A 26,623-nucleotide genomic window follows, 5' to 3' on the forward strand; every position below is an offset into this window, starting at 1 on the left:
TAATATAACCTCTAACAATAGGTATATAATACCCTGATGTTTTTCAATGGAATAACATATTACCATCTTTTTATGGATGCAGCAAACTGGTAGTTTGTTGTGAAATAGACTCCTTTATTCTAAGACCAAAAAACAAGGGAGGAAAAAAAGAGAGACTCCTTTACTCAATAGGTGACTATGATCATCATCTCATATTATGTCCCACATGTAGAAAACATAAACCTATAAGGGGTAACTAAATCAATAGGATAAATGGTCAATTCAATTTTAAAAGATTATTTGTTCTCTAAAGAGATAAGTATGATATTGGTCCCCAACGTAGAGGCTGAAAATTTATTTCGTCTCTGGCCTTTTTTTCGTTATAAAATGGTCTCAAAAATTTTAGTTTGTTTTAAAATCGTCTTTTTTACCAATGTTCTCGCCGCCGCCAAATACTATATCATATTTGATTTCTTGTGTAAAATGCCAATTTGAGAGGATCTATGTTTATATTTTAGGGGGCTACTTGTTCAACATGATGGTGCATTTTCTTTTCCTCTTTTTTATTTTTCACTTAGAGCCTGTTAATTGGTCATATTCAGAGCAGAATGGGATGTCTCTAAAGAAGATAGGAATCTTGAAGTCATTTAATTAGCATTTTCTAGATGACGGTTATTCGATTTTTTCGATCACCAAGATGTGAAGATACCACATCCAACTCAAAACCTTAAAATGCCAATTTAATGGGTCTCTCATCTTATAAACTTCTCATTCTTTTTTATTTTCTTTAACGTGGGACCAATTTCATACCTTCCTCGTACTTGCAACATTAACAAATATGACATGTAGCAATACACATACATGATACATGCATGCAGAGGAAAGAGACTCCGCAACAACTCTGTCCTCACATACACGTACACATACATACATATATATAGACATATGATCTGAAACTGAAACAAAGGTTGTCACTTCTCACTTGCCAGTGTTACTAATACGTAAAGTTAGTAACTAACTACTTAACGTTGTGATGTCTTGATCAGTGTCAGTACGCTGTCTATAGCGTACGTCTACTCTATCTTCTGCTTCAAGAAACAGTAAAGCACCCACTGCAATCAAGCTCACCTTAATTACCACATGTATATTAATATAGAGAATCTATAAGGATAATGTGACACTCTCTTTTTGATATGATAGAGAGGAGTGTATGTTCTTCTTCTACCTTTCCTTAGCTGCAAACAATGGCACCAATAAAGTTCCCTTTATTGTTATCGCTTCTCCTTTCTTCCATTTTCTTAACGATTAATCCAGTTAAATGTGATGATGGTGAGTAATGAGCTAGTTAGTACTTTGCTCCTCTTTCTTATATTATTTTCAACTAGTTTTTCTTGAACAAAATACTATGTGCATATAAAAAATTAGTTACGATATCAGCTATAACTACATGTGTTGTTTAAATTCATTTTTAATGTATATTTTGTATTTCAATGTGTATTCTATACAAGTGGCTGATCTTTTGTGTACAAGTAGCATGGTTGTTTCTTGAATCGGCTAATTCTTTTGGAACTTAAGTGGGTTTCATTCTGCTGCAGATGAAGAAGATACTCTTTATGATGGAATCAACAAGTATAGAGCATCACTGAACTTAAAAGCTCTAACAAAGAGTGAAAATGCTGATTGCCTTGCTGATAAAATAGCTGATCAATTCAAGAAGCAGCCTTGCACAAACACCACAGGTGCCAACACAGTGCCAGGCACAGAGCCTCAGTTCTCAAACTATCCTGACCTTTTGTCCAAATGCCACTTGGCCATTTCCAACACAAGGGATGGAATAGTTATGCCTGCTTGTGTTCCTGGCCTTGTTCCAACCAAGGTTCTTACAAATTTCACAAAATCTCTTTACTCAGATAATCTCAATGATTCAAAGTTCACAGGAATTGGCATTGGTTCAGAGGATAACTGGATTGTTGTTGTCTTGACCACAAACACTCCTACAGGAGACTTTGCTCCCTATAGTTCTGCTGCTACTAATTTGATTTCTAAGATTGGATTGAATCACTTCTCATTTCTCTTATTAGTTGCTAGCATTTTCCTATGATGAAACCAATGTTCTAATCTTGTTGACAATGTTGCATTTTTGTTACAATTTTGTTACCTGTCAAAAGGCCATCTACCTCCATGAAGAATGTGTTTTTTGTGTCAAGGTAAATGAAAAATAATAAGACAAGACAGGTTTTCTAGTGAAAATTTGAGATCCTTGGCTTGCATAACTGTTGCTACGGTATTGTACTTGTTTTTGTAAAATTGAGTGAGATGAATAGAAGAGAATGCATTGTTACCATAAAAAATATTATTTTTGAGCTTGGATGTTTAGTTTATGCCATTCAAATCACAAGTACAATTGGAGGTGCATACCATAGTACTAACAGATAATAACAGCAACACTCAATATGAAATTTCATTTTTCATATTTCTTCTTCAGAAACAATCTTAACCACAAGCAACACTAATATTTCTTGCATATTAATTATATTCTTGGATGAGGAATTGTTAAAAATATACTCATCACAAATTCAAGCTACCTTCAATTTGGGGGAATTGACAGACAGAAATCTTCTTAACATGAGCATCAGAATCCATGTGGACTTTGTGATCTTCTCCTTTACCATCAGAAGCAATGCAGAGCTGAGAACAGTTTTTAGTATCTGTGCCTGCAATCCATTGAAGAAACCCAAAAGGCCTTCTCTTCTCCAAATCGTATATAGTGCTCCCGAGATTGTTTTCTGTGCCTTCCTCTCGGCTGGTGTCCTCTTATCATCATCCGAATCTGCAGCTTGAATCATGACCTTACACCTAGAAAAAGCCATATATATCCATTAAATTGAATTAGCTTTTTCTTTCCTCCTTTTGCACTATATAAAAGCATGCAATAATTCTAGCCTAGTGTCAAATTATTCAAAAATCGAGCATTCACCTAATAGCTGGGTATGTCAAGCATGTAGCAGCACATTTTGAAACTGCTCCCAGCACGAAAGCGGAAAATGCAGACAGTGCTTCCGGGGATGACTTTGTTGTACCTGTTTTCTTGCTCATCTTGCCCTTTAGTATTCTCTGTTTCAGCTGATCAAATGCAGTATACTGTTTTGGAGGAGAAAAATCCTTGTTGAGTTTGGGGATTGTATTCTAGTAAAGATTAATCTGGAACAACAAATCCTCTCTAGGTTTCGTTTGTATAAAAAGAGTGATACCTGAATAGATGGATTTGTTGTTAAAAGAATAGATATGGCAAGACCATCATATGCCTCACCCCATGTACCCTCAGAAAGAGTCTTCCAAAATCCCTTAGATTTTCCAAACTCACTTGTTTGCATCCTCGAGGATGCTGTATCTAGAGGCTGTAAAGTACAAACAAATGTTACATATCATATGGCAGAGGCTGTGCTTATTGAGTGCATAATAGAGTAAGCAATGATTTCACCAATCAAAATATCAGTTCTCCAATTATCAAAGTATTAGTCATTGCTGTAACTTATCAATCTTGTTTCCGCCAGAATCCAGAGTAGTAAACGAATTATAAACAAGCACATAACATGTGTAACTCACAAAATTTGATATCTGAAAATAAATTACAATTATGACTTGCCTGTGTTATGACTATTGTAGAGACGCCAGCAGCAGTAGCAACAAGCAAGTTTGCTACTGTTCCAATGTTCTTATTTCCAGTTTTCTTCAAATATAGCTTCTTAAAGTAGCTGTATCCATAGAAATAAATAAACGAGGAAACGAAGGACTGCACATTTTTCGTACCAAGGCCTTGGTACAATGAAAGAACCTGGCGTGTAGAAATTGCTTCCCACAAAACATCAGAAATTCTCCTACATTGGACACAGCAAAATCATCAAATATGCACAACACAAACCTAAATAGTTAAGATGATTAAACAAATGGAACCTATATTTTCGGTTCTGCTTAGCTTGAACTTCAGCTTGATACTTGGTCTTGCATGTATCAAGTGGATACAACACAGTGGTGCTAACGAGGGATCCAATGGCACCAGAAGTAGCTTCTGACAAGGATTCCAAATCAAGTTGCATCTTCTTCAAAAAGAACCACCCCAAACTAACTCACTCAAGTAGATTAGTAGACCCAACAAGAACAAGACACAAACTTTAAACAAATTCGACAAAAGGGTATATAGATTTCAACGAAGTGAAGGAAAAGCAGTTGTCTTTGAGGGATTCAAAGACACCCATGAGGTTAAAACCAAAGAGAAGTGTTTAAGGAAAGGGGCAAACGGTTACATAGAATTGAGATCCAATCATTCAAGCTTCGGATTTGACTTGAGTTGACTATCTATCTTTTGGGGAATTGAAAACGTATGGGTTTTTTTCTTCCGTCACTAATGACGCTAAGTCGGACAATATATTGGAAAGAAAATTAAAAAAAAAAAAAAGGAAATTGGTCGTTTACACGACATTTTTTTTACTGAAATCTAACAAGATATTTTGGTTCCAAAAGTTTTGGAGCTTGGAAGATTTTATTTATTTTAGTTTATTTTTTTCACAAAGGATTAGTAGTAATAAACAATAATGTGTGGCAGAGTGACAGTATAATATATTTTGGAGCCATTTTGAATCACAATTTTTATTTTAATCTTTTAATTATTGTATATCCAACTTTTATTTAGTGAGTACACTATTAATAAAAATGGGATTTAAATTCTTAGCTTTGTGTATTTATATTTATTCATGTAAATCTATATCTTATTACATCTATATTTCATTTCACTTAAAATAAACATCTATTTATCATACAAGTACAACATACTCACACACACTACCTAACTACTATGGCTAAGATTCAAACTTGGTGCGAGTTAGTATGAAGCAAATACTTTTATTACAGTCAAGAATTTGGATCTTTTAAATTTTAAATTTTATTTTAGAGAATAAAATATAATCTATCATCATTTATTTTGTAGGTAGAATAAAAAAAAATATAAGAGATAAAATATCTAATGGTAAAAGATTTTATTTTACTGTAAAAATCTAAAATTTAAAGAATTCAAATTCTATTGGAAAAGTAGCAATATTTCAAAGATTTTTTCTTTCTTTTTATTGGGCTAGATTTTTTTTATTTTATTGGGCCATACGGACAAAGACAAGATGCACTATTTCCGGGAATTGTCACGCTTTTAAATCACTCTCATTGACCGAAAAAAAAAACAGGGAGATTACCGTTAGTATCCAGCAGCATCAAATATCGATTTTGAAAAAACTGACCTTGAATTTTCCGTTTTTTGTTTTTCCCTCTTTCATTTCATAGTTCATATTTTGTGTTGCAGGCACATTTCTCACTCACTCTCACTTCAATCAAATGAACATAATTCTATTCAAATACTTGTACTAATATTCTCTCTCTCAGATGAAGGATTTCTTGGGTTCCGTTCGCCAATCCTTTGTCTTCAGAACTCCACCGCCAGCCACCGCCACCACCGACGAAGATGGACTATTCGCCGGAATCGTCGACCGGATCAGCTCCACCATCCGCAAGTCCCGCGTCGGACTCTTCTCTCAGCCCCGCCTCAAGCATCCCCGTCTTCCTTCGCCGCCGACACCTCCCAAGTGCTCCGACGACGCCCCTCCTTTCCGGTGGCGGAAGGGCGAATTGATCGGCAGCGGCGCCTTCGGTCGAGTGTACATGGGCATGAATCTCGACTCTGGCGAGCTTATTGCTGTCAAACAGGTCACAATTTCTTTCCCTCCTGGTTTTCAATCTGTTTCTGTTAGATGTAAGATTGCGTTTTGTTGCATAATTGTTGACACCATTTTTGGAACTTGTTTGGTAATTCAGGTTTTGATTGCGCCTGGTTGCGCTTCAAAGAAGAATACTCAGGTAAGGATTTAGAGGATTTCGTATTACTGTGTGAGAGTGTACCAATTTTTGCTTTTGAATTTGTGATAATATAATTACTTGCTGTTATGAACAACGCTGACATTCTGTTAAGCTAAGCTAAGCTGGCAACGCTATTTCCCCTTTTATATCAGGCTAATAATATTCGGGAGCTTGAAGAAGAAGTGAAGCTTCTCAAGAATCTTAAGCATCCAAACATTGTTGTGAGTGTAATCTTATTATTATAGTGATGCTGAATGCCAATTGTGGTGCCTAATTTGGTATTAATGAAAGGAAAAGTTGTCTTTGTTGTTTATTGTAGAGATACTTGGGAACCGCTAGAGAGGAGGATTCCTTAAATATTCTACTGGAGTTTGTTCCCGGTGGGTCTATCTCTTCGCTCCTTGGGAAATTTGGATCATTCCCTGAGCCAGTAAGTGATTGTTTCTTATGAAATTCATAAAATCTTAAATGGATTGAAACTTTTAATTTGGATCCTTCCCTGAATCAGTAAGTGGTTATTGTATATATTTGTTTATTTATTTATATAAATGCAGGTTATCAAAATGTATACAAAACAGCTTCTACTGGGCCTTGAATACCTTCATGATAACGGGATTATTCACAGAGATATTAAGGTACTTTGCTTTTACTATTAAAAGGCTTTCTCTTTATCTGCTTCTACTCAAAGTGTTGTTTGTTCAATATAGGGTGCAAACATTCTAGTTGATAACAAAGGGTGCATCAAACTAGCGGACTTCGGTGCATCCAAAAAAGTTGTTGAACTGGTAATATAACATTCTTCACATTATTAATATTGTTCTTACAAGCTTCTCGTGTACTTCGTGACAATGACTTCTGAAGTTTGTGAATTAATATAGGCAACTATAAATGGTACGAAGTCAATAAAGGGTACGCCGCATTGGATGTCTCCTGAAGTCATTTTACAGACAGGACATACAATGTAAGGTTCATTTATCAGTAATAATGCTATCAGAATGATCATATACTTACCTAAAATTATAGGAATATGATAAATAGGATACACTTATGACGTAACATTTTAACAAGAAACAATATATTGTTTGGGATACTTCTAACTTGTGGATTTTTAGCTCTACTGACATATGGAGTGTTGCATGCACTGTGATAGAGATGGCCACAGGGAAACCTCCATGGAGTCAACAGTATCCTCAGGAGGTATGTAATTGAACTCTCACCACCAAGCATACTAATATAGTCTTTGTAAATTAAATAGATAAAAGCGAACCGGACCTTAGACCCTTAATGGACCATCCGTCCTATTTCCATTCCACAAGTTGGTCCTCTTGACTTTATTCATTGTTATTACATAGCTCAGATTTCTCTTGCTTTCAGGCTTCTGCTCTTTACTACATTGGTTCAACTAAATCTCATCCACCCATACCTGAATATCTGTCTGCCGAGGCACAGGACTTTTTGCTGAAATGCTTCCACAAGTACATACATATAATGCTTTTACATATCAAGTTTTATCATACCCTGTGTTTTATGCTGACTGCATTTGTTTTACAAAAGTCCAGTGATACAATTTGACATTTAGCTATTTAGCTGGACAGTGTTAATATATAGTATCAGATGATGTTTTAATCACTACTGATCAAATTTTGGTTGCAGGGAACCAGATCTGAGGCCTTCTGCATCAGACTTGCTACTGGTAATTTGCACATTTTTCTCTCCTTCAGCTAACTTATCTTCAATTATGATTGCATTCACTCAAATTTGTTTGCATTTAACATAACTTGTCCTTCATAACCAATATAGTAATTCTGTCGAAGTCCATTATCTGCAGCATCCTTTCATCTCCTGCAATTACCGCGAGTCTCATTCGATGTTATGCAGTTCAATCAGGGTTAGTTTACCTGCTGTGAACTTATATAATGTATACAATGTTTACACCATAATTTTTTTTTTTAATTCACTGTTAACATCTCCAACTTCAGGACTCTTGCAATGCAACACATGAGAAGAAACCTAGAGACTTGTAAGTATATCATCTGTTGTTTGGCAAAATTCTCTCAGATATAAAGCGTTAACTAGGATACCATACTGGTTCTGCAGTTTGGATTCTGTTCGGGGATCAACCTGCACAGGCGTGAAGGATGTCTGTCAACTGGATAGCATAAGACTCTCAACTATGTGTTCTGAAAATTTTCTAAATGCAGATTACTACCAGAGAGCTGACAGCAATGATGATGACATATGTCAGATACATGATGAAGATGATTTTTTAGTTGACACATCAGTAAAACCAAAATCTCTATCTACTTCTGAAGATATAAAGGTGCTGAGTTAGTTCTTCATTTGTCTGCTTTATTTGATGTTTCATGATTAGTTCTTAAATAGTTTGCTGATATGTTGGCTGGAATAGAGTTTCAATCCAATGTGTGAACCTGTGGATGACTGGCCTTGCAAGTTTGATGAAGATCTAAATTTAAAGGAAAGCAGAATGAACTTGTCTTCAGCTCAAGCTGCTAATGAAACTAGGACAGGTGCTGAACCATATCCTGACGTGAAGGATAAATTCTCATTTTCATGTGAGCATTTAGGAGATGAAGATGATGATGAAGTTACCGAGTCCAAAATTAAAGCCTTCCTGGATGAGAAGGTTCTATTTTGCTACAATTATAATGTATTTGTTTACTTTCATTGTAGTTGTACTAAGTAGTTATTTCTTTTAATTTTTATCTGCCTTTTCTCTATAAAACTAACCTGGTTAGAATTTAAAATATTGTTTTCCTCTTGAATAAATTGCATCAGGCCTTTGAACTGAAGAAACTCCAAACACCTCTTTTTGAAGAATTCCTTAGTGTTTCAAATGCAGCCATTGCACCTATTGCAATTGCACCAAGTAATGATGTTTCGAAAATCCCAAATGCAACATCACAGGGTAGATCTCCTAGTCATGCTAGGAGACGATTGTCAATGGCTGGTAGTGCCAGTGTTTCAAGCAGTAAGAGTCATAACAAATATCAACCACAACTTGGTGGTGCACCGAATCAACCTTTGCAGGAAATCCAGCCTTCTGATCTTAACGAATCAAAGGAGACTCTTCATGAAGCTCAGCCAGGTTCATTCAGTGTCAAGTATGTATCAGGATTGATAGTGGCACCTTATTTAATCTACCTCCCCCCAAACATGTATACTCAAAATGTTTTTGCCTGTAGGGCGAGCTTCTCTGAGAGACAAAGAAAATGGAAAGAAGAACTTGTTAAAAGAAAATGGAAAGAAGATCTTTTTAAAGAGATGGACTTTAAGCGAGGTAAGTTTTCTTTCTTTGTTTCTTTATTTCTTTATTTTTTTCAACATTAAAAAATGCAACATGCTTATTTGATGCAGTTATGATAACTTGTTTATTTTGTATGTTTTTATTGTTTCGTATATTCATTGTAGCCTTGGGGGATGCAAATATTAATGCAAGCAAGATATAGGGTAGAAGATGGAATTTGAAAAACTATCCTGATCACTAAGCAAATATTAGGGCAGGCATTGACTTCTGAAATGTTTAATGAACTTGTGCGATAGTCTAGAAATGATTTCCATAGATGAAAATTGGACGTGTCCCTAAGGAAAATCTCATTGAGAATTTGATGATTCCTAGTCCTAGATGTTGCATGATTGGGAGTTACTCATGCAACCTCTCTTGAGCAATTTATTCTCTTTAGGTCAAACTACAAAATTTTCACTTTAACTTTACATTTCTAGTAGATAGAAAATGAATCTTCTGGACTTGTGTAGAGTGAACCAGTTTTTTTTTTTTTTTACCAAAAATAGGAGACTCAAACCCGCAACCTCTTAATTGAGTATGGAGAGACTATGTCATTTGAGCTATAACTCATTGGCGTAGAGTGAACCAGTTACTTAGGAAGTATATGCATCCTTCATTCTTTGTTTTCTAAACAGCATTCTAGTATGAACATCCTCTTTACTTCAGCATATAATATTTTCTGGAAAGTTTATATTGCAGAGATTTGGCGTAAGGCAGGATTAGGAGGGAAGATAACTTCACCGAAGGATCGCGAGTTTTATGGAGACTGAATGTTGTTGTTCTCCATTATTGTCTTCTCCAGCAGTCAGGCTAATAATTTTTTTTTTTCATCTGACATTTTCCAAACGGGAGAAGGAGAAACTGTCTTTCCTTCAGCATTACAATTTCCCTCCCTTCAAATGTTATGTCAAATTCCATGTAACATTTACGAGATATGCATATAATGTAAATTTAATCTGCTTATTCACATGTACTAGTCTTTCAATCTGAATATTTGGGGTTTTTGGAAATATAGGCTGCCAAAAAAAAAAAAAAAAGATCATCAACTGAACCTTGTTTTGAGAAATTAATTTGCTAATTGTCATAATCAAATTCTTTGTGATATGACAATGTAATCAAAATTATATCTTTGACTATTTACATGTCAGACAAAGGAATGTCATGCCATTAGAATCAAATTTGGATTTTATAGGCAATTGATTGATTCATTGAAGTCCAACTTAGCTGCATTCATGCATATGTGGATTGCCCAAATGTCGCTTTTCTGTTTATCTTATTTAAACCATTATTTCAGGCGAAAACTAGATTATGATTTTTGAGGAAAGACAAAAACTAAGATAACAATAATAAATGAGAACCTTCCCGACACCTAAGATAGCATATGTTTTCATGTTTATTACGACGGAATTAAAAAAACGATTATAATGTGCTACATACTTGTTTTCTTCTTTTCATTTCTTGGTCAGTTTGTGCTACACACTTTGCCAACACAAATATAAAGATGGTCAAAGGAGCTGTATTTGTATATTTCTATATTGTATAGAATTGATTAATGTGGGCGACGATGGTGCAAGGAATTGTTTGAATTAGCCTCATGTTAATTGAGGGTTGCCCTTTATTTTCCAATGTGCTTCCCAAATTAAGCACAATTTAAGACTATTGGACCCTGCTTGTCTTAATTTACCATGTAAAAATATCCCAATAAATTCTTTTTGTTCCCCATAATGGACAAGATCTCTTGGAATTTGGATCCTTAATCTCTATTTATATTAGATTTGTTTAAGTACAAAATATAACAAAAAATGGAATTTTGTTTCCTGATACCGTTTAATCATATACTGCTTGATTAAAGATTTCAACATTTCCCCAAACCATAATGAAACAATTAATACATGATTGAAGAACATATATAGCCAAAACTAAGGGAATTTTGGACTTGTGATCAAATTACTAATTCTAAAAATATAAAAAAATAATATTAATAGTTATATCTTTAATAGATCTTAATTTAGAAGGATAAGAATGGACCAAAGGGAATGAAAAAGAGGTTTAATTTGTGCTGAATGGGCCCAAGTGGGTTTGTCCTTTTCATTCTCCATTCTGAAAATATAATTAAAAAAGATTGATAAATTTGCATGACTGCCAAGTGCGAAAGACGTGTAATGATTCTCATGAATATACTCTTGCTAGCCTCCGTTTGCTTTCATGGCAAAAAATATCTACATTTAACTTTACTACAGACACGTTCTTGCTCCATATATAATCCCATGAATAATGATATTTTAGACTAAAAAAAAAGAAAGATAATTGTACTTATAAATTTCATTGTCTGCCACACCCACGAAAATTATTTGTGAGCTTTATCTTCAAAAATATATCATATAATTTTGCCCAAAAGCTATCTTTTCTTGGATAATAAGTTAGAAAAGAAAAAAAAATGTGTATTCCTTTTATATAATGTTGTATATATCAACTAGGGGTGATAAAATGGGTTAAATCTGTCGGGTCGACCCGCTAAAAAAAAGCGGATTAGGCTAAGATTTGAAACCCGCCAAATTAAAATAATCCGCCAAATCCGCACCGCCAAATTGACGGGTTTTGGCGGGACGGGCCGGTCCGCCGGGCCGAAGATTTTTACTTTTTTTTTATTAAATAAAAGAGTGATTACTATTATAAAATTAATAATTATAGAATTTTCAAACACTTTTTTTTGTTTTTGTTTTTATTCTTCTTTTAGTTATTAACTTTATTTATTTTATTTTACAATTTTATATATTTGTTCGAATTATGTGACTTATTTTTTAAAATAAAGATAGTTCTATTGACAAATATTATTTTGAACAATTTTATTGAAATTAGAAATTAAAAAAAATAGTAAAAAAAATATATATTATAATTTAATTATTTTTATTTGTAGTTGATTTTTTAATTATTATTTTTTAGTTAATTTTAATGAATTTTATTTTTCAAAAAAAAAAAAAGAGAGTCAAGCGGGCTAACCCGCCGACCTGTCAATCCGCCATAAAACAGGATTTGCTAGCATTTTGAACTCATTTTAGTTGGCGTAGCGGGCCGATCCGCCCCGTTTATAGGGCGGGCCTAGGCGGGACGGGACGGGTTGAGACGGGCCGGCCCGCTTTGCCACTCCTAATATCAATGCATTTACATATTATTATTTTGAGAAAAATTCTTAAACGGTTTTGACAATTATTTCAAAATATAATAAAATTCTTAATAAAAAAAATATCTTTTTGGTTTTTGATTTTTAAAGATAACGATACTCTTAATTAAAAAAAATACTCTTTTCAGTATTTGATGTGACAGATTAGACAATTTGTCAATATTTTTTTTATATTAATAGAATAAATTTATGTTGCATATTAAATTATTAATTTATCTATTAAAAATTAATTAGGATTGGTAGTTTTTTTTGTTGGGAATCTCATTTTATTTTGTATAATTGTTAGAGTCATTTAGGTTTTTCTAATATTTTTTTGTTATTTTTTAAAATATATTGATTAAATTTACAGTATAAAACTGAGAAATATTAGTAATTTTTAAATTACTTTTATTTATAAAAATTAAATAGAGGATATATTAGTAATTAATCTACCACATAAGTATATTTTAAAAAAAAATTATTAATATAGAAACTAATTAGTCTCAAAACATTAAAGAATAAAAGCTAAAATGAATATTTTTTTTTTTTTGTTAAAATCTCATAATCTTTGAAAAAAAATTATCAAAGACCGAGATGGTATTCACTCTATTATTTTTTTATGAGATATGTAACGTCTTGATCCATGTGATTTCATATTTTTTTAAGGAAAAGTCTAGGAGCCAGCAATTTTATTGCATTTTGGCCAGCATGTAACCAGCAGAAAAAGGTGAGCCATTGGATGAAATTTCACACCAATCTCACACCATCAAATCATCATTGATGGCTAGTTGATGGCTACCAATCACAAATGTTGCTGGTCCCCTAGCATTGCTCTTTTTTTAATAATAAAATATAGTTAATTTAGTAATTGAAATAGTAGAATAAATATGAATAACACATCCTAAAAATGTATATTCAAACATCATATTCATAGAATTTAATTTTCTTGTATTAACAATATAAAATAATATTAACACATTATTAAAAATAACCATAAAATTCACTACTTAAAAAATATCTAATACATAAATTTAATTGAATAATATTATAAAATTCTTCATATGGTATATGAGTTCTTTAAAACTAAACTTAATTTATACAATCTTAAAAAAAAATTGTTAGGGAAATTAAAGGACAAGCACAGTAACAAAATCTCAAAAAGAATATATATGACATTCTTGTATTGAGCAGCAATGGTTGTGATTGAAAGTTGTCTACATGTGAGTTTTTGTCCTCTTCAGTAAGCTAAGGTTTTTGGTGGACTAATAATAATAGATTTGAAGTATATTCTCCAAAACAGGCTGTGGTCCAGTTGCTTGGCTTGTACGTGGAAGGATCAAAATCATCCACAATTCTCTCTATAGTATATCCACAATCAAAAGGAACATTATATTATTATTAATTATTATTATTGTATTAATTAGTAGTAATTAAGAATCGGACTACACAGGCTATAGTTAGTGACAACGATATAGCAAAGCGCCCATGCATAGGTATAAACATGTGTGTGTAAATGCATGCGTGTATTGTCATCAAATTGCAAATAGGTTTGTTAGTGCAGCATCACACTCATATAGCTCCATGCTTATCCATTTTTTTTTATTTTTTTGTGAAAGATAGAAAAGGGGGCCTTATAAATTTATGCCAGACAAATTTAAAGAATCATAGCCCTTTTCCTTTTGGAGCAAAACTACTTTTGTTTTGGGAACTTTGTAATAATAATAATAATAATAATAATAACCAACTTGAATTGGTCGAGTGGTCGGCTCACTCGTCCGCTTAAGCAAGTGTCGGATGTTCGAATTCCGTCTTGTGCATGCAGCAACCCATTAGGCATTAGCCAGCGGCAGACCCTTAAATGGAGCTCCGATCCGCGGCGAATTAGTCCTTAGTTTGTCGGGTTAGGAGATACTTAAAATAATAATAATAATAATTGTTTGTTGTGATGTTTTCTTTCTCATTATGTATACGTTTTTGGAAAAAGCATAGAGAATTAATTTTTAATAAATTAATAATAATTAATTTTTTAAACTGTAAAAAGTCTTTTTTTAATTTCAAATTTAAAATTTAGATTTTTAAATTTGAAAATTTAAAATAAAAATATTTCTTTAAAAATTAACTGATATTAATTAAAAAATGGACTCTCTATTTAAATTCATGTTTAAAATTATATGATCAATAACACAGAAGGTTCTCCCATTATTATATAGCTCACAAATATGCATGTGTTTTCATTTTCCTTTTCGGAGTATAAATATAAGTCATGAAGGACATGATTTTAGACATAGCCAATTAACGGGTGAATTAGTTGACTTTCTCATTTGTGTGTTCCCCTTTGAGTGGGGTCTTTGATTGTATCCACGAATGGGTGGACGATGATGTATGTGATGGTGGCCACACCATGGTAGGGTTCCAAGGCTCCAAAATAAGATTATTTTATGTAATAAAATAACTCCTTTTTATATTTATTGTGTATTTATTATATTGTATTAATAAGACAAAATAGAATGTTATTTTTTAAAAGACACATTATTTTCTCGGTTCATTTTTAAACGCTCCTTATCTAACAAAAAGAGTGTTGCATTTTCTATTAATTAGACAAATGTTAACCTTCTAGTAATTATATATTTTGTATCAACAGATCATATTTAGATTAATTTATAATTTAGGATTTAGAGGGTAAAATTTAAGTATTAGAGTTTTACTTTCTTTAAATTACATTAGCATTTGTCGTCTTATCATATTTTTTATAGTAATAAATTAGAAGATCACTTTAATAAAGACACTCAAAATATTTTTTTTAAAGACATTTATATGTGTCATGTTATTATTGGACGTCTTTATTAAATCGATTAATAATTTATTTTTTAATAAACCAGAACAAAATCGGTTTATTATAGCAACAATAATAAACTCAAGTGTCTACATTATACTCATTAGACCTGGTTTAATCCGATCGAATTACACAATCTAAATCGAACATTTTTTAATTTTTGATAAAAAGATAAATATATCCCTGACTTTTTGTTTTGCGAACATTTAAATTCCTAAAAATTTAAAAATACAATTAGATCCCTAAAAAAATTTGGGTTTATTGTTATTGTTATAAAAAAAATCGGTTTTATTCTAATTTGTTAAGAAATTCAAAAATAACTGATTCATTAATACGTTCAATAATAATGCAACACGTAAGCGTCTTTATAAAAAGATGTTTTACGTATCTTTATGGGAGCATCCCTAATAAATTAATGAATACATACACGGTAAATATGATTAAAGAAATCTATGGAGGATGCATGATGGATCGGAAATGCTTTTGTGACAAAGGTTGTTCCTTTTGTTGTGTGACGCCATGGCAGGTTAGACCCACCAAAAATGGGGAAAGATCTCATCATCTTACAATGTGGTCAATCTTTCGTATCCTTTCAAATAAATCAACATTAATTGACCATTTTCTTGTTTGTTAATACATTCATACTAATTAATATTGTATTTTAATTTTCTTTCTCCAATAATAACACATTTTAGTTTCATTTAATAATTTTAGAATGGTAGCTAGTAGTGCATTTTCTTTTCATAAGTTGCATCTTACCCGTAAAATTGTCCCTTTGTGGGAAAAGAAGCTGATCCATTCATGCAATTAACCTAACCAAAGGATTAAGAAACGAGAAAACAAAGAAAAAATTTGATAAATTCCTCCAATATAATATAGTTATTACAAAGTAGCCAAAGGTGCGTTTGTTTCTGAGAAAAAGACGAAATAAGACACTGAAAACAAGACACAAAGGACAGAGATACAAAATTTTGTATTTTTGTATTTTGTTTAGTGATAAACTATAACAAATTATGAAAATATAATTTATTCTCATTTTTTTCATTTAAAAAATTTGAGAAGAAAAATATAATTATAAAAAATTAACAAGAATTTAATGAAAGAAAAAATAAAAAATAAGTTGTGTCCCTTGCTAGTGTCTCTGTGTCCTTTCTGTCAAGATAAACACAAAATATACTAATTCAATGTCCCTGAACACAGTGTCTCTGTCTATGTCTTATCTGTCAAATACGATTTTGTGTCTCTATGTCCTGTTTTAGTGTCCCGTCCCTAAAAATAAACGTAACCCAATAGTTGCAAGTTGGAACTAGATGCCTAGTTTTTTTTTTTTTCTTTTCAATTATTTTTAGGAGTTTTGGAAAATCTATCACCTACCTCTACCACAAAATATAGCTTTAGGAGTAGATTATAGAGTAATACCCAAACCGATTTTCGAACAAATTTAGTAAGATATTTTAATTTTTAACAATTTTTATTTGTCAAATCAATTATTAGTTTTTTATTTTATTAAAGAAATTAATCTTCCATTAGATTATTCTTCTATATAAAAAGACTAATTTTAAAATTTTAAAATTTTTTAGATATTTTCTTGCATATATATGCTTCTATTAAATAACAATAAAGACTTATTTATATAATTAAATAAAAAGTTAAGTAGGAATTGATTCGGTAACTAAAATTTAGAGTTTAACTAATATGTATGTACGCATATGTTAAGGTTATTAATTAAGAAAACTTTTATGAAAACTACAAAAAAATTCAAGTTTTTAATGTAATTGTTATATATTTATTAATAATAGTTTTAACATGTATTCTTAATTCGACACATATTTGTTAAACCCTAAAATTTATTAAAAATTAAAGTGTCCAACTAAATTTTTTTTTTTAAATTAATTTGATTTGGGGTATGACTCAATATTTCCCTATCTAAAACATCTTAATCTATCCTCTTTACTTAACTAATGTGAGACTTACTTACTATTATAATATATAACATCTTAAGTCACATCTATATATATATATATATATATATATATATATATATATATATATATATATATATATATATATATTGTGTGTGTGTGTGTGTTTTAAAATATAAAAGAACACAAAATAAATAACAAAAATAAAATTTTAAAAAAGAAAACGAAAAAGACGAAAAGTAGATAATAGTACAAAAATAATCATAACTTAGTGATATAAAACGTACATATATAAATTCTATAACTTAGCTTAAAGATTCTAAGTTAAACTTATAAATAGCCTATCCACTCATGCAAATAAAAATAAGGTATGATGATATCATATAGGTATGAATCCGCTTAACTCATCAAGTGCGAAAAAGCTAGCTTGCTTAATGATAGAGATTAACAAGAACAATCCATAATCTCCCTATATATAATACCTAACAACTTCTTATTTGGGACTAACATGCATCAGTGTTAGTGCCCAAGTAGATGTATATATGTTTATCTCATTATTATTATTATTGGCTTTCTCAAAACTGTGGTATGAAGAGAAAGAAAGTGTTTATATATTTCCTTTTGAACATTAAATGAAAGCAAAAGGCTTTTAGATGCCTTAACAAACAAGAAAACATATATATGTACAAAAATATTATTTGTACACTAAAATTAGTCACTAATATATTTGTGTATAAATATATATAATTTAATTTATTTTTAATATATATTTATATTTTAATATATATTTTATATTAATAATTAATTTTATAGCTAATTTTAGTGTACACGTAGCATAATCGATATATATGGTCGTACCTATTTCTTTTAACAATGATGAGTCCAAGAATTCCATTATTATGAGCAAGTGCTTCCAATCCAAATGGCCTTAGCTTCCAATTACTCATTGAATTGAGTTATATGGCTTTTTCTTTTACACATGGCTTAGTATTAATGGTTGGAAGTTGGCATTGTGGATTAGATCAATCGTGGATTGCAAATATACACTTTGGTACTTTGATTTTTTGTTATTATTTTTCAGGAGAAAAAGATAGAAGCATTTCAATTTGAATCCCCGTTTATAGATTCTGAAGCCCACATATTATTTACCTTTTCTGTGTTTAGTTTTAATCAATGGCATGATGAGCTGTTTTTAGTGTTTTTCATGCATGATGTATGTGATCATTTTGGGAGTAGTATTTTTCTTTAATAGGATGAAGAAATGACCCATTTTTAACTTTTACGTACTACATACTAAGAATAAATTAATATAATATGAGAAGAATTTCAGGTATTTTAAATATATTTTATTGATTTCAATTATAAAAAAAATATATGTGGGATATATTAATTGAAATTAAGGATTAAAATTATTTTAATATTGATATTTCAAAAAAAATTGATAATTTTTTTATAATATAATGAAACAATTGATAGAAATATTGAAAAAATTTAGTAGTGCATCTCAACTCTAAAGATTAGTTATGTTTAAGAATAATTGTCCAAAATGTGAATATTTTATTAGTAGATAACTCAATATTAGATTCGATATCATATTAAAATATGAAATTGAATGTTGATCTAATTTAATTCTAAAAATTAATTAATGAGATAAAAAAATATCTCATATTTATAAATATTTTGTAAATTTTATACTTAGATTCCTCATGATATATAAACTGAATTTTTTATTTTTTATTTTTATATTTCTCTTCTTTTTCTATTACGTATATGTTTTTATACTATTTATCTTTTTCTTTTTTTTTTTGTTGCTGCTATATTTTTTTTCTAATTCAATATTTTTATCCAAATGTCCTTTTTTAAAAAAAAATTATACTAATCATAAGAAATTTCTATTAAAATATTTATAAATATGAGATATTTTTAAAGAATTTCTTAACTTATAAATTCTACATCTTTTAAGTATAAGTTTTTAGAATATTTATAAATATGAGACATCTTTTATCTCATGAAGTAACTTTTAGAATTGAATTATATTAGATTACATTCAATTCCAAATTTTAATATGATATCTCAAATCTAATGTTATTGATGAGTTATCTACTAACAAAATATTCACATTCCAAATAATTGTTTCTAAATGTGAAAAAAAATTCATAAACTAGCTTTTAAAATTGAGATACACCACTAAATTCTTTCGATATTTCTATCAATTGTTTTTAACTATTAATTTTAATTAATATATATTATATATTTTTTATAATTAAAATTATTAAAATATTAATATTCTTAGAATATCTAAAATTCTTTTTATATTATGTTAATTTATTCTTAATTATAAAAGTTTATAAACTAATTTTTAAAATTAAGATACACTATTAAGTAGGGGTGGCAATATGTATCCTACCTGCGGATACTCAATCCGATTCCACCCGTTCGGATAGAGTTGTCAACCCGATCCGCAGCGGGTAGGGTTCTCGTGCGGGTTGAGTTTCAACCCTATCCGATCAACCCGCATTCTATATATGTTTATATTGTATACTTATATAAAAATATATTTTAAGTGAATGTTGAATCAAAGACCTCTCACTAAATGCAAAAGATCATTAGCTACTAAAAGAAAATCATTAATTGATAATTTAATATTTTTTCTTTTACATAAAAATAAGTTCTATTTTAAATTATTATCAAGTTATATAATAATGTATATTTTTTGTAATCTGCGGGTAGAGTTGGGTACCCGCGGGTTAAGAACGAGTAGGGTTAGGGTTGGGATATTTTCAACCCGCGAGTAGAGTAGGGTTGAGTTTATATAAAAATCTCAACCCAAGTTAGGGCTGAATCCAAACCCTACCCTACCCTACCCATTGCCACCCCTACTATTAAGTCTCTCCAATATTTTTATTAATTATTATGTTAATACTTTTAGAATATATCAGTATTTTAATAATTTTAACTGTTAATTTTAATTAATATATATTATATATATTTTTATAATTAAAATTAACCGTTAAAATTATTAAAACATTAATAGTTTTAGAATATTTGAAATTTTTTTATATTATATTAATTTATTCTCAGTAATAAAAATTAAATATGGATCATTTCATCCGATTCAAGGAAAACACTGCTCCCAAAATCATCACGCAGTAATCTAGTAAAAAAAAAAAACATTTTAAAAAATCTAACAAGAGCATAAGAGGAACCCACCATAGACCTAAAAGTAAATATTAGTAAAATTATTATCCATATATCTGCAAGAAAACCGAGGAAAAGTAAGCAATAAGGTCAATGTGGCAGCGTTAAAAGTTAAAAGAGAGTCCAACTAGTTGAGAGAAAGTAATGATGATGAATGCAGGACACTATAAAATCTTAAATTTTGGGGTCCATTCATATCAACCTGTCTGATTTGGAATCTTAAATTGATTGGATACCATCACTCCACGTACAAATCCCTTTCTCAATTTCAATTCAATCAAAAGATGAGTATTTTTATTATTTTCTCCTAAATATTATTATGTGTATTAGACTATATATTAGCGGAAAGTTTTCAAGTGTGCCGTCGTATCGGTCAATAATTTTTAACTGTTAATCTTAATTATATAAAAATTACTGATATACCGATATGACGGTACACTTAAAAATCTTTTTATATTAGCTAGCATAGCAACCAACGTAACGTATATGTTTAGTACGTAATCTTCATCACACTTATAAACTTGTTGCTTATTAGGCCTTATTATTACCATACAAATATACATAATTAAGATTAGTTATGATATATACTAAGATATAGTTGCATACTTGCATTAGTTGGAAGCTACTTAATTAAGTGTATGTTACACATAATAGGCACAAGATCATATTTGGTACGGCTTAGCTTGTTAAAGTATGATATATATATATATATATATATATATATATATATATATATATATATATATATATATATAATTCATTTTGACTTTTATAATAATATAAATCAACTTACAAAGGTATATTTTTATTGTTTTAAATATTTAAATTCAAAATTTATTAATTAAAATACTAAATATTTTTCATCTTGATTAATTTCATATTTATTATTATAATATATATTGATATTAATTTTTCACAATATTTTTTATCTCAACAAGAAAATAATTAATTTATTACAGATCTGAGATCCATTTAAGAATTTGTTGTTAATTAATAAATTGACGAAATTTAAACTTTCAATGCTCCTTGTTTAAACTTTAAACGAACGAATAAGTTGACAATCGACCAATTCAAGTTAGTTATCATTATATATATTTAATTTGTAAAAAATAAATAAAAACGCGTTAGTAACGGCAATTAGCTATAAAGAAACATACTTTAATGATAAAGAGACAATAAATCATCACGAGTTTAGGAATTTTATGAGAGGAACATGTTAGAAGTATTGATGTAATGTCGCATATGTCGGTTGAATAATGAAGTAATAGTACATGTTTGCACATGAGAAATTAAAGATGGAGAGTACGGATGAAATTAAAAGGAGCAATAATACCTAATAATAAACATATATAGCCAATGAGTTATAGTTCAAATCACATAGTTTTTTCATATTCATTTAAGAGGTTGTGTGTTTGAGTCTCCTATCTTTGGAAAAAAAATAAATAAATAATAATAATAAACATATATACAAGAGCTCAATCACTATGTATATGCCTCAGCTCCCTTACCCACACATCCTTTCTCTACTCAGTATCCTCACCTTTTTTTTTCTTTTATTTATTTACCTAACATACATGGATGAGAAAGTGAAGGATTAATTGGTTTTCATTATTGGATCACACACAATAAAATTTAGAATATACTTGTTGCACATTATTTGGAAACATTCACAACTTGGTGGTGTGTGTCTATGGAATGAATAAGATATATCGAAATTTAAAATGACAAATAATGCTTTATTTTAATATGATGCAAGAGTTTAATTTTGCCCTAACGTTAGAGAAACCAAAAAAAAAATAATGCTATATATTCAATTTTTTTATTAGTTAAATTCAATTAAGTTGGTTTAATATTAATAAAAATTAATTATGGATATTATTATTCTAAGTTTTATTGTTTAATTTGATTAGACTTAGTTCATAAAAAAATTTTAAAAATGTTATTTGTATATTAAAATTAGCCACTAAAATCAGCCACCAATGTATTTGTATATAAATACATGTATAATTTAATTTATTTTCAATGTATATTTATATTTTAACATGTATTTTATACTGTTGGCTCACTTAGCTGATTTTAGTGGCTGATTTTGGTGTACACGTAACATAATTCAAAAAATTTATATATATAGCATTACTCTTTAAAATAATCAAAATTTATCTTATTTAATATCGTTAATTGTATAATAATTAAAAAATATTAAATAAAATAAATTCTAATTAGTTTTTATTAATGTATTTTAATTACCAAATATTTTCGTTAAATCTTGATAGGGTAAAACTGATTTATACGATAATATTAATGTATCACATTAAATTCTTATCTTAAATATTGAATAGATTACATTTTCAGACAAAGAAAAAGAAAGAAAGAAAAAGACAATCTCAAATCATATTGCTTACAAATATCAGCAGAAAAAATTCTAAACAGTACCAAGTTTGCTCCAACGAAGTTCAAATATTCAAGAAAGGGGATTGGTTTAGATTTTGTTTCAGAGTTACATATCTAGTGGACCCCGAAATCGGAACATTATTTATACGAATCCTTTAATTATTTCAAGGGTTTGTCATAGCATACAGTTCCATTTTGGAACTGTAATATGTTACTTTGAATTATCACCAAAAAAGGGATAAGATCTACTCGTGCAAAGACACACGCTAGGATAGTCACCTTTTGATGAGAAGGATATCAAAAATACTATTCGTACGCTAAAATTAGTCACTAAAATCAGCTACTAATATATTTGTATATAAATATATATACAGTTTAATTTATTTTTAATATGTATTTATATTTTAATATATATTTTATACTGATAGCTAATTTTAATATACACGCAATTTTTAAAAAATAAATAAAAATAGTTTGATTTTTTAATTGAAGAGACCGTACAAACTGAAAGAGAATTGCAACGCATGATGAACCAAATCTTGTTGTGATCAGTGCACTTTTTTGTTTAGGGTGAAAATGGCACACCCAAAGGAAGGTACGAAACCCTAATTCATATAGGAAAATTTTTAAGTATACCGTCGTATCGGTGTTTCAGTGATTTTTAATCGTTGATCTAATTTTAAAAAACATATATAATATATATAATTAAGATCAACGGTTAAAAATCACTGATATACCGATATGACAGTATACTTAAAAATCTTCCATTCATATGCCACCTAAGTATGGTTGGGTTCAACTTTCCTTTTTTTTTTATATATATATATATATCTCTTTAATTATGTTCAACTAATAACTACTAAAGGGCTTCCAGCATTTGCTTAATATAGATGTAACTACCAAAATGTTCCATGTTAAAAGCACAAAGCCACTAAAAGGAAAAAAGGGTAAGAAAAAGCAAGAAAGTAAAGAACAAATTGTGGAAGAAAAAGAAATATATGTTTCAAAGTGCACCAAAACCTCTCTTAAAAGTGCCATGTTTTGTCACATGATTTAACTTATTTTCTCTTCTTGCTGATTTTTCTGGAAAAAATATTTATTAGTTCTGTTGGATTATGATGACTTGGATTATAATTCGAAAAGAATGCAATTTTTTTATTGAGAACGAAAAAGGGTGTAGCTTAAGTGTTAAGAAAAAGTATATATAGTTTCTATCTATATAGGAAATTTCTATAACTATACCATTTCTTTTGTCTGGACAAAGTGCTTGGAAGTATATATATAGTATGTGAAATTTTACATATACGTCACAAAAAGAATTACGTAAATACCACTAAAACAGAATTTAAGTGGTAATAGCATTATGATTATTACTTTTTATGTAATAATTATATATTTATTATTATTACCAACTAATTATAGTTTAGATGAGATAATCTTTTTATATTCATCTAAGAGGTTGTGAGTTCGAGTCTCACTTTTAATTTTAGAAAAAAATATATTTATAAATTTTTTAGTTAGCGATTAATTTTATTATTGTTAAAAATAAAATAAATTATCATTAAATTATTTTTTTTTATAACATACATTAGTGAAAAGTGAAAACTCACATAAAATTATTTTTAAAAATAATAATAGAAAAATATTAAATAATAATTTAATTAAACATATTAAATTATTTATAATTCTTATCTCCGACACTTACTTAAACGGATTAGTAAACTAACCACTAGACCAATCCAACTTGGTTCAACGCAATATATCTTTACTTATATATTGACATTATCCTTGAGATCTCTAATCGATCCCAATAACAATCTTCTTTCATATATATTTTAATTCCCCGGAAAAAAGATTATTCTTTCTAATTAATGACGTGATTTTGCATGCAATGGAACAGAACGAAGACTACTTTTTATATATATTCAACAACTTGTTTTGTAATATATACTTTGGCATGTTTATTAGTGAATTTTCACATAAGAAAACGACTGATGTATGATGACATACATTATTATTTAGGAGTGACACACACACACAACCACATTGGGTTATGTTGGGTTTGGCTTTTTATGAGTTTAATTTGAGTCAAAATAATTAATGATTTTATTGAGATCAGAGTTGGGTTTAAAAGATGATTACCTAATAACTATGTATAGCCTATATATAAGAGTGAAGTAGTATATATATGATGCAATAATTGAAAGTGTTGTTGTATTGAATAATAGTGAATGAGTGAAGCCGCCAATTAAGAGACCTGATAATAGTATAGAAAACATTTCAAGTGCACCGGGAGTAACAGTACTCCAATTATTTTAATCGTTGATCTGAATTATAACAAATATATATAATATATTAATTGAAATTAACGATTAAAATATCCAGTCTTGAAATGTTTTCAATTATAAAAACATTTCAAGTGCACCGAAAATACCGGTGCATTTAAAATATTTCCAATATTATATTATATCATTGTAATAACAAACAAGAAAGTTCTACTACCTGTTTGATATTTTCTTGATTTTTCAACTGAGCAGCACTAAAGTTTAATTTGAACTGAATTTAGTAACTTTATTATTTGGCATTTATTAGTTTGAATTGTTTTTATAAGATTTCCCTAATATAGTGACATTCGTACCCACTCTGCACCAACCTGAGTCACTTTCAACATCAATGTGAAGTAGTAGCCACCCTGGTCCCCTCCCCTTCCCCCTCATTCTCCACCGCGTCTACCCATGCTTTCTATCAATCTCTCATAAATCAACCCTACCTATGAAACACATAATCATTATTGTTTGGTCCATGGAAACGATTTCTATTTTATTTTTTAAATTTAATTTAATTTTAATGTAGTAAGGGTATAATTTTCTAATTATATTTCTTTTTTAAAATGATCATTCAAATTATGAATCTAAAGAAAACAGTTACTTCATAAACATCAAATCAAAACTTTAAACATAATAATATTTTATTCTTATATTTTTTCATAATGGCTACTCACATTTTTATGTGAAGTTTTAAAGATGATAGTTAAAAATCAATAATAATTAGTCAAATATGTTAAATAATTTAATAGTTGTCATTTACTATTTTCACATAAAGATTTTACATGAGTAGCCATTATTTCAGCGAATTTTCAATCAAGTGTTGGGCTGTTAGAAATATTCACATTGTTTAACAAAAAAAAACTATTAATTTAGATCTTTTTTTATCACATTAAAAATTTAATATAATATAGAGATTTAATTAAAAAAATATATAAATATTTAATTAAAAATTTCATAAAACTAAAAGAAAAAAAAATTCGTAGATCATACTTGTTTCAAAATAGGAGAGAGAAATTAATAAATTTGATGTAAAAAAAATTCAAATAATAATAAAAAAAAGTTTAGGAATTAACACTCTTATTAAAATTTGGCTATACTATTGGATAAAATCTTACACCATTAAAAATATCAATGATGACTAATTAATGACTATAAATCACAAAACTTGCTGACTCCTATCACTTCTCAAATAATAATAATAATAATAATAGTGTTAAAGGAAACAAAACTAATTTCTAGAATGAGAAGGAAGGCATGCAAAACGTGCCTTAACATGAAACCAATAAAAACTACTTTCGGCTATTGAATGATCGAATAACCTTTGCAAACATGCACCATCCACCCTTCACTCTGTCTGTGTTATTACTATCGAGGAGTAGCCATAAGGAAAAGTCTAGGAACTAGCAATTTTTTCAAATTTTGGCCAGCATATAACCAATAAAGAAAAGTGAGTCATTGAATGAAATCTCATACCAATCTCACACCATTAAAATCATCATTAATGGCTATTTGATGGCTACAAATCACAAAAATTGCTGGCCCCTAGCACTCATCGTAACCATAATAACTACCCACCCCAAACCATAGTTTATGGTGGGAAAAAAAGCCATG

The 26,623-nt window shown here is 29.4% G+C and overlaps 3 protein-coding genes across 3 annotated transcripts; 2 read left to right on the plus strand and 1 right to left on the minus strand.

The window, feature by feature from the left end:
- The first annotated feature begins 1,149 nt into the window (after positions 1–1,149).
- Positions 1,150–2,229, plus strand: LOC107618411 (putative GPI-anchored protein At3g06035). Its single transcript, XM_016320467.3, has 2 exons — positions 1,150–1,308; positions 1,575–2,229. The coding sequence occupies exons 1-2, from the start codon at positions 1,224–1,226 to the stop codon at positions 2,078–2,080; spliced, it is 591 nt and encodes a 196-aa protein (XP_016175953.1). The 5' UTR covers positions 1,150–1,223; the 3' UTR covers positions 2,081–2,229.
- Positions 2,230–2,415: 186 nt separating this feature from the next.
- On the minus strand, positions 2,416–4,519 carry LOC107618410 (peroxisomal adenine nucleotide carrier 1). Its single transcript, XM_016320466.3, has 5 exons — positions 3,934–4,519; positions 3,626–3,857; positions 3,231–3,377; positions 2,957–3,120; positions 2,416–2,835 (listed from the first exon to the last, which is right to left on the minus strand). Exons 1-5 carry the CDS (start codon positions 4,074–4,076, stop codon positions 2,556–2,558), a joined length of 966 nt encoding a protein of 321 aa, XP_016175952.1. The 5' UTR covers positions 4,077–4,519; the 3' UTR covers positions 2,416–2,555.
- Positions 4,520–5,209: 690 nt separating this feature from the next.
- On the plus strand, positions 5,210–10,150 carry LOC107619413 (mitogen-activated protein kinase kinase kinase 3). The gene is made up of 18 exons (XM_088498128.1): positions 5,210–5,326; positions 5,407–5,727; positions 5,836–5,877; positions 6,030–6,098; positions 6,197–6,307; positions 6,432–6,512; positions 6,585–6,662; positions 6,756–6,838; positions 6,990–7,074; positions 7,252–7,352; positions 7,531–7,570; positions 7,706–7,765; positions 7,857–7,897; positions 7,975–8,197; positions 8,285–8,521; positions 8,674–8,999; positions 9,081–9,175; positions 9,881–10,150. The coding sequence occupies exons 2-18, from the start codon at positions 5,407–5,409 to the stop codon at positions 9,949–9,951; spliced, it is 2,064 nt and encodes a 687-aa protein (XP_088354254.1). The 5' UTR covers positions 5,210–5,326; the 3' UTR covers positions 9,952–10,150.
- The last annotated feature ends 16,473 nt before the right edge of the window (positions 10,151–26,623 follow it).

The sequence above is a fragment of the Arachis ipaensis genome, chromosome B9 (assembly GCF_059453495.1).
Source record: "Arachis ipaensis isolate K30076 ecotype BB chromosome B9, ASM5945349v1, whole genome shotgun sequence".
Classification (NCBI taxonomy): domain Eukaryota; kingdom Viridiplantae; phylum Streptophyta; class Magnoliopsida; order Fabales; family Fabaceae; genus Arachis; species Arachis ipaensis.

What these genes read in the sequence shown, in the direction of transcription:
- LOC107618410 (XM_016320466.3), bottom strand. Translation starts at nt 4,076, where the DNA reads ATGCAACTTGATTTGGAATCCTTGTCAGAAGCTACTTCTGGTGCCATT. An exon ending in CTACAATAGTCATAACACAG is followed by an intron (nt 3,378 to 3,625) that starts GCAAGTCATAAT and finishes TGTACTTTACAG; the next exon opens with CCTCTAGATACAGCATCCTC. An exon ending in TTGACATACCCAGCTATTAG is followed by an intron (nt 2,836 to 2,956) that starts GTGAATGCTCGA and finishes GGCTTTTTCTAG; the next exon opens with GTGTAAGGTCATGATTCAAG.
- LOC107619413 (XM_088498128.1), top strand. Translation starts at nt 5,407, where the DNA reads ATGAAGGATTTCTTGGGTTCCGTTCGCCAATCCTTTGTCTTCAGAACT. An exon ending in CCAAAAAAGTTGTTGAACTG is followed by an intron (nt 6,663 to 6,755) that starts GTAATATAACAT and finishes GAATTAATATAG; the next exon opens with GCAACTATAAATGGTACGAA. An exon ending in AAGCCTTCCTGGATGAGAAG is followed by an intron (nt 8,522 to 8,673) that starts GTTCTATTTTGC and finishes AAATTGCATCAG; the next exon opens with GCCTTTGAACTGAAGAAACT.
- LOC107618411 (XM_016320467.3), top strand. Translation starts at nt 1,224, where the DNA reads ATGGCACCAATAAAGTTCCCTTTATTGTTATCGCTTCTCCTTTCTTCC. An exon ending in TCCAGTTAAATGTGATGATG is followed by an intron (nt 1,309 to 1,574) that starts GTGAGTAATGAG and finishes ATTCTGCTGCAG; the next exon opens with ATGAAGAAGATACTCTTTAT.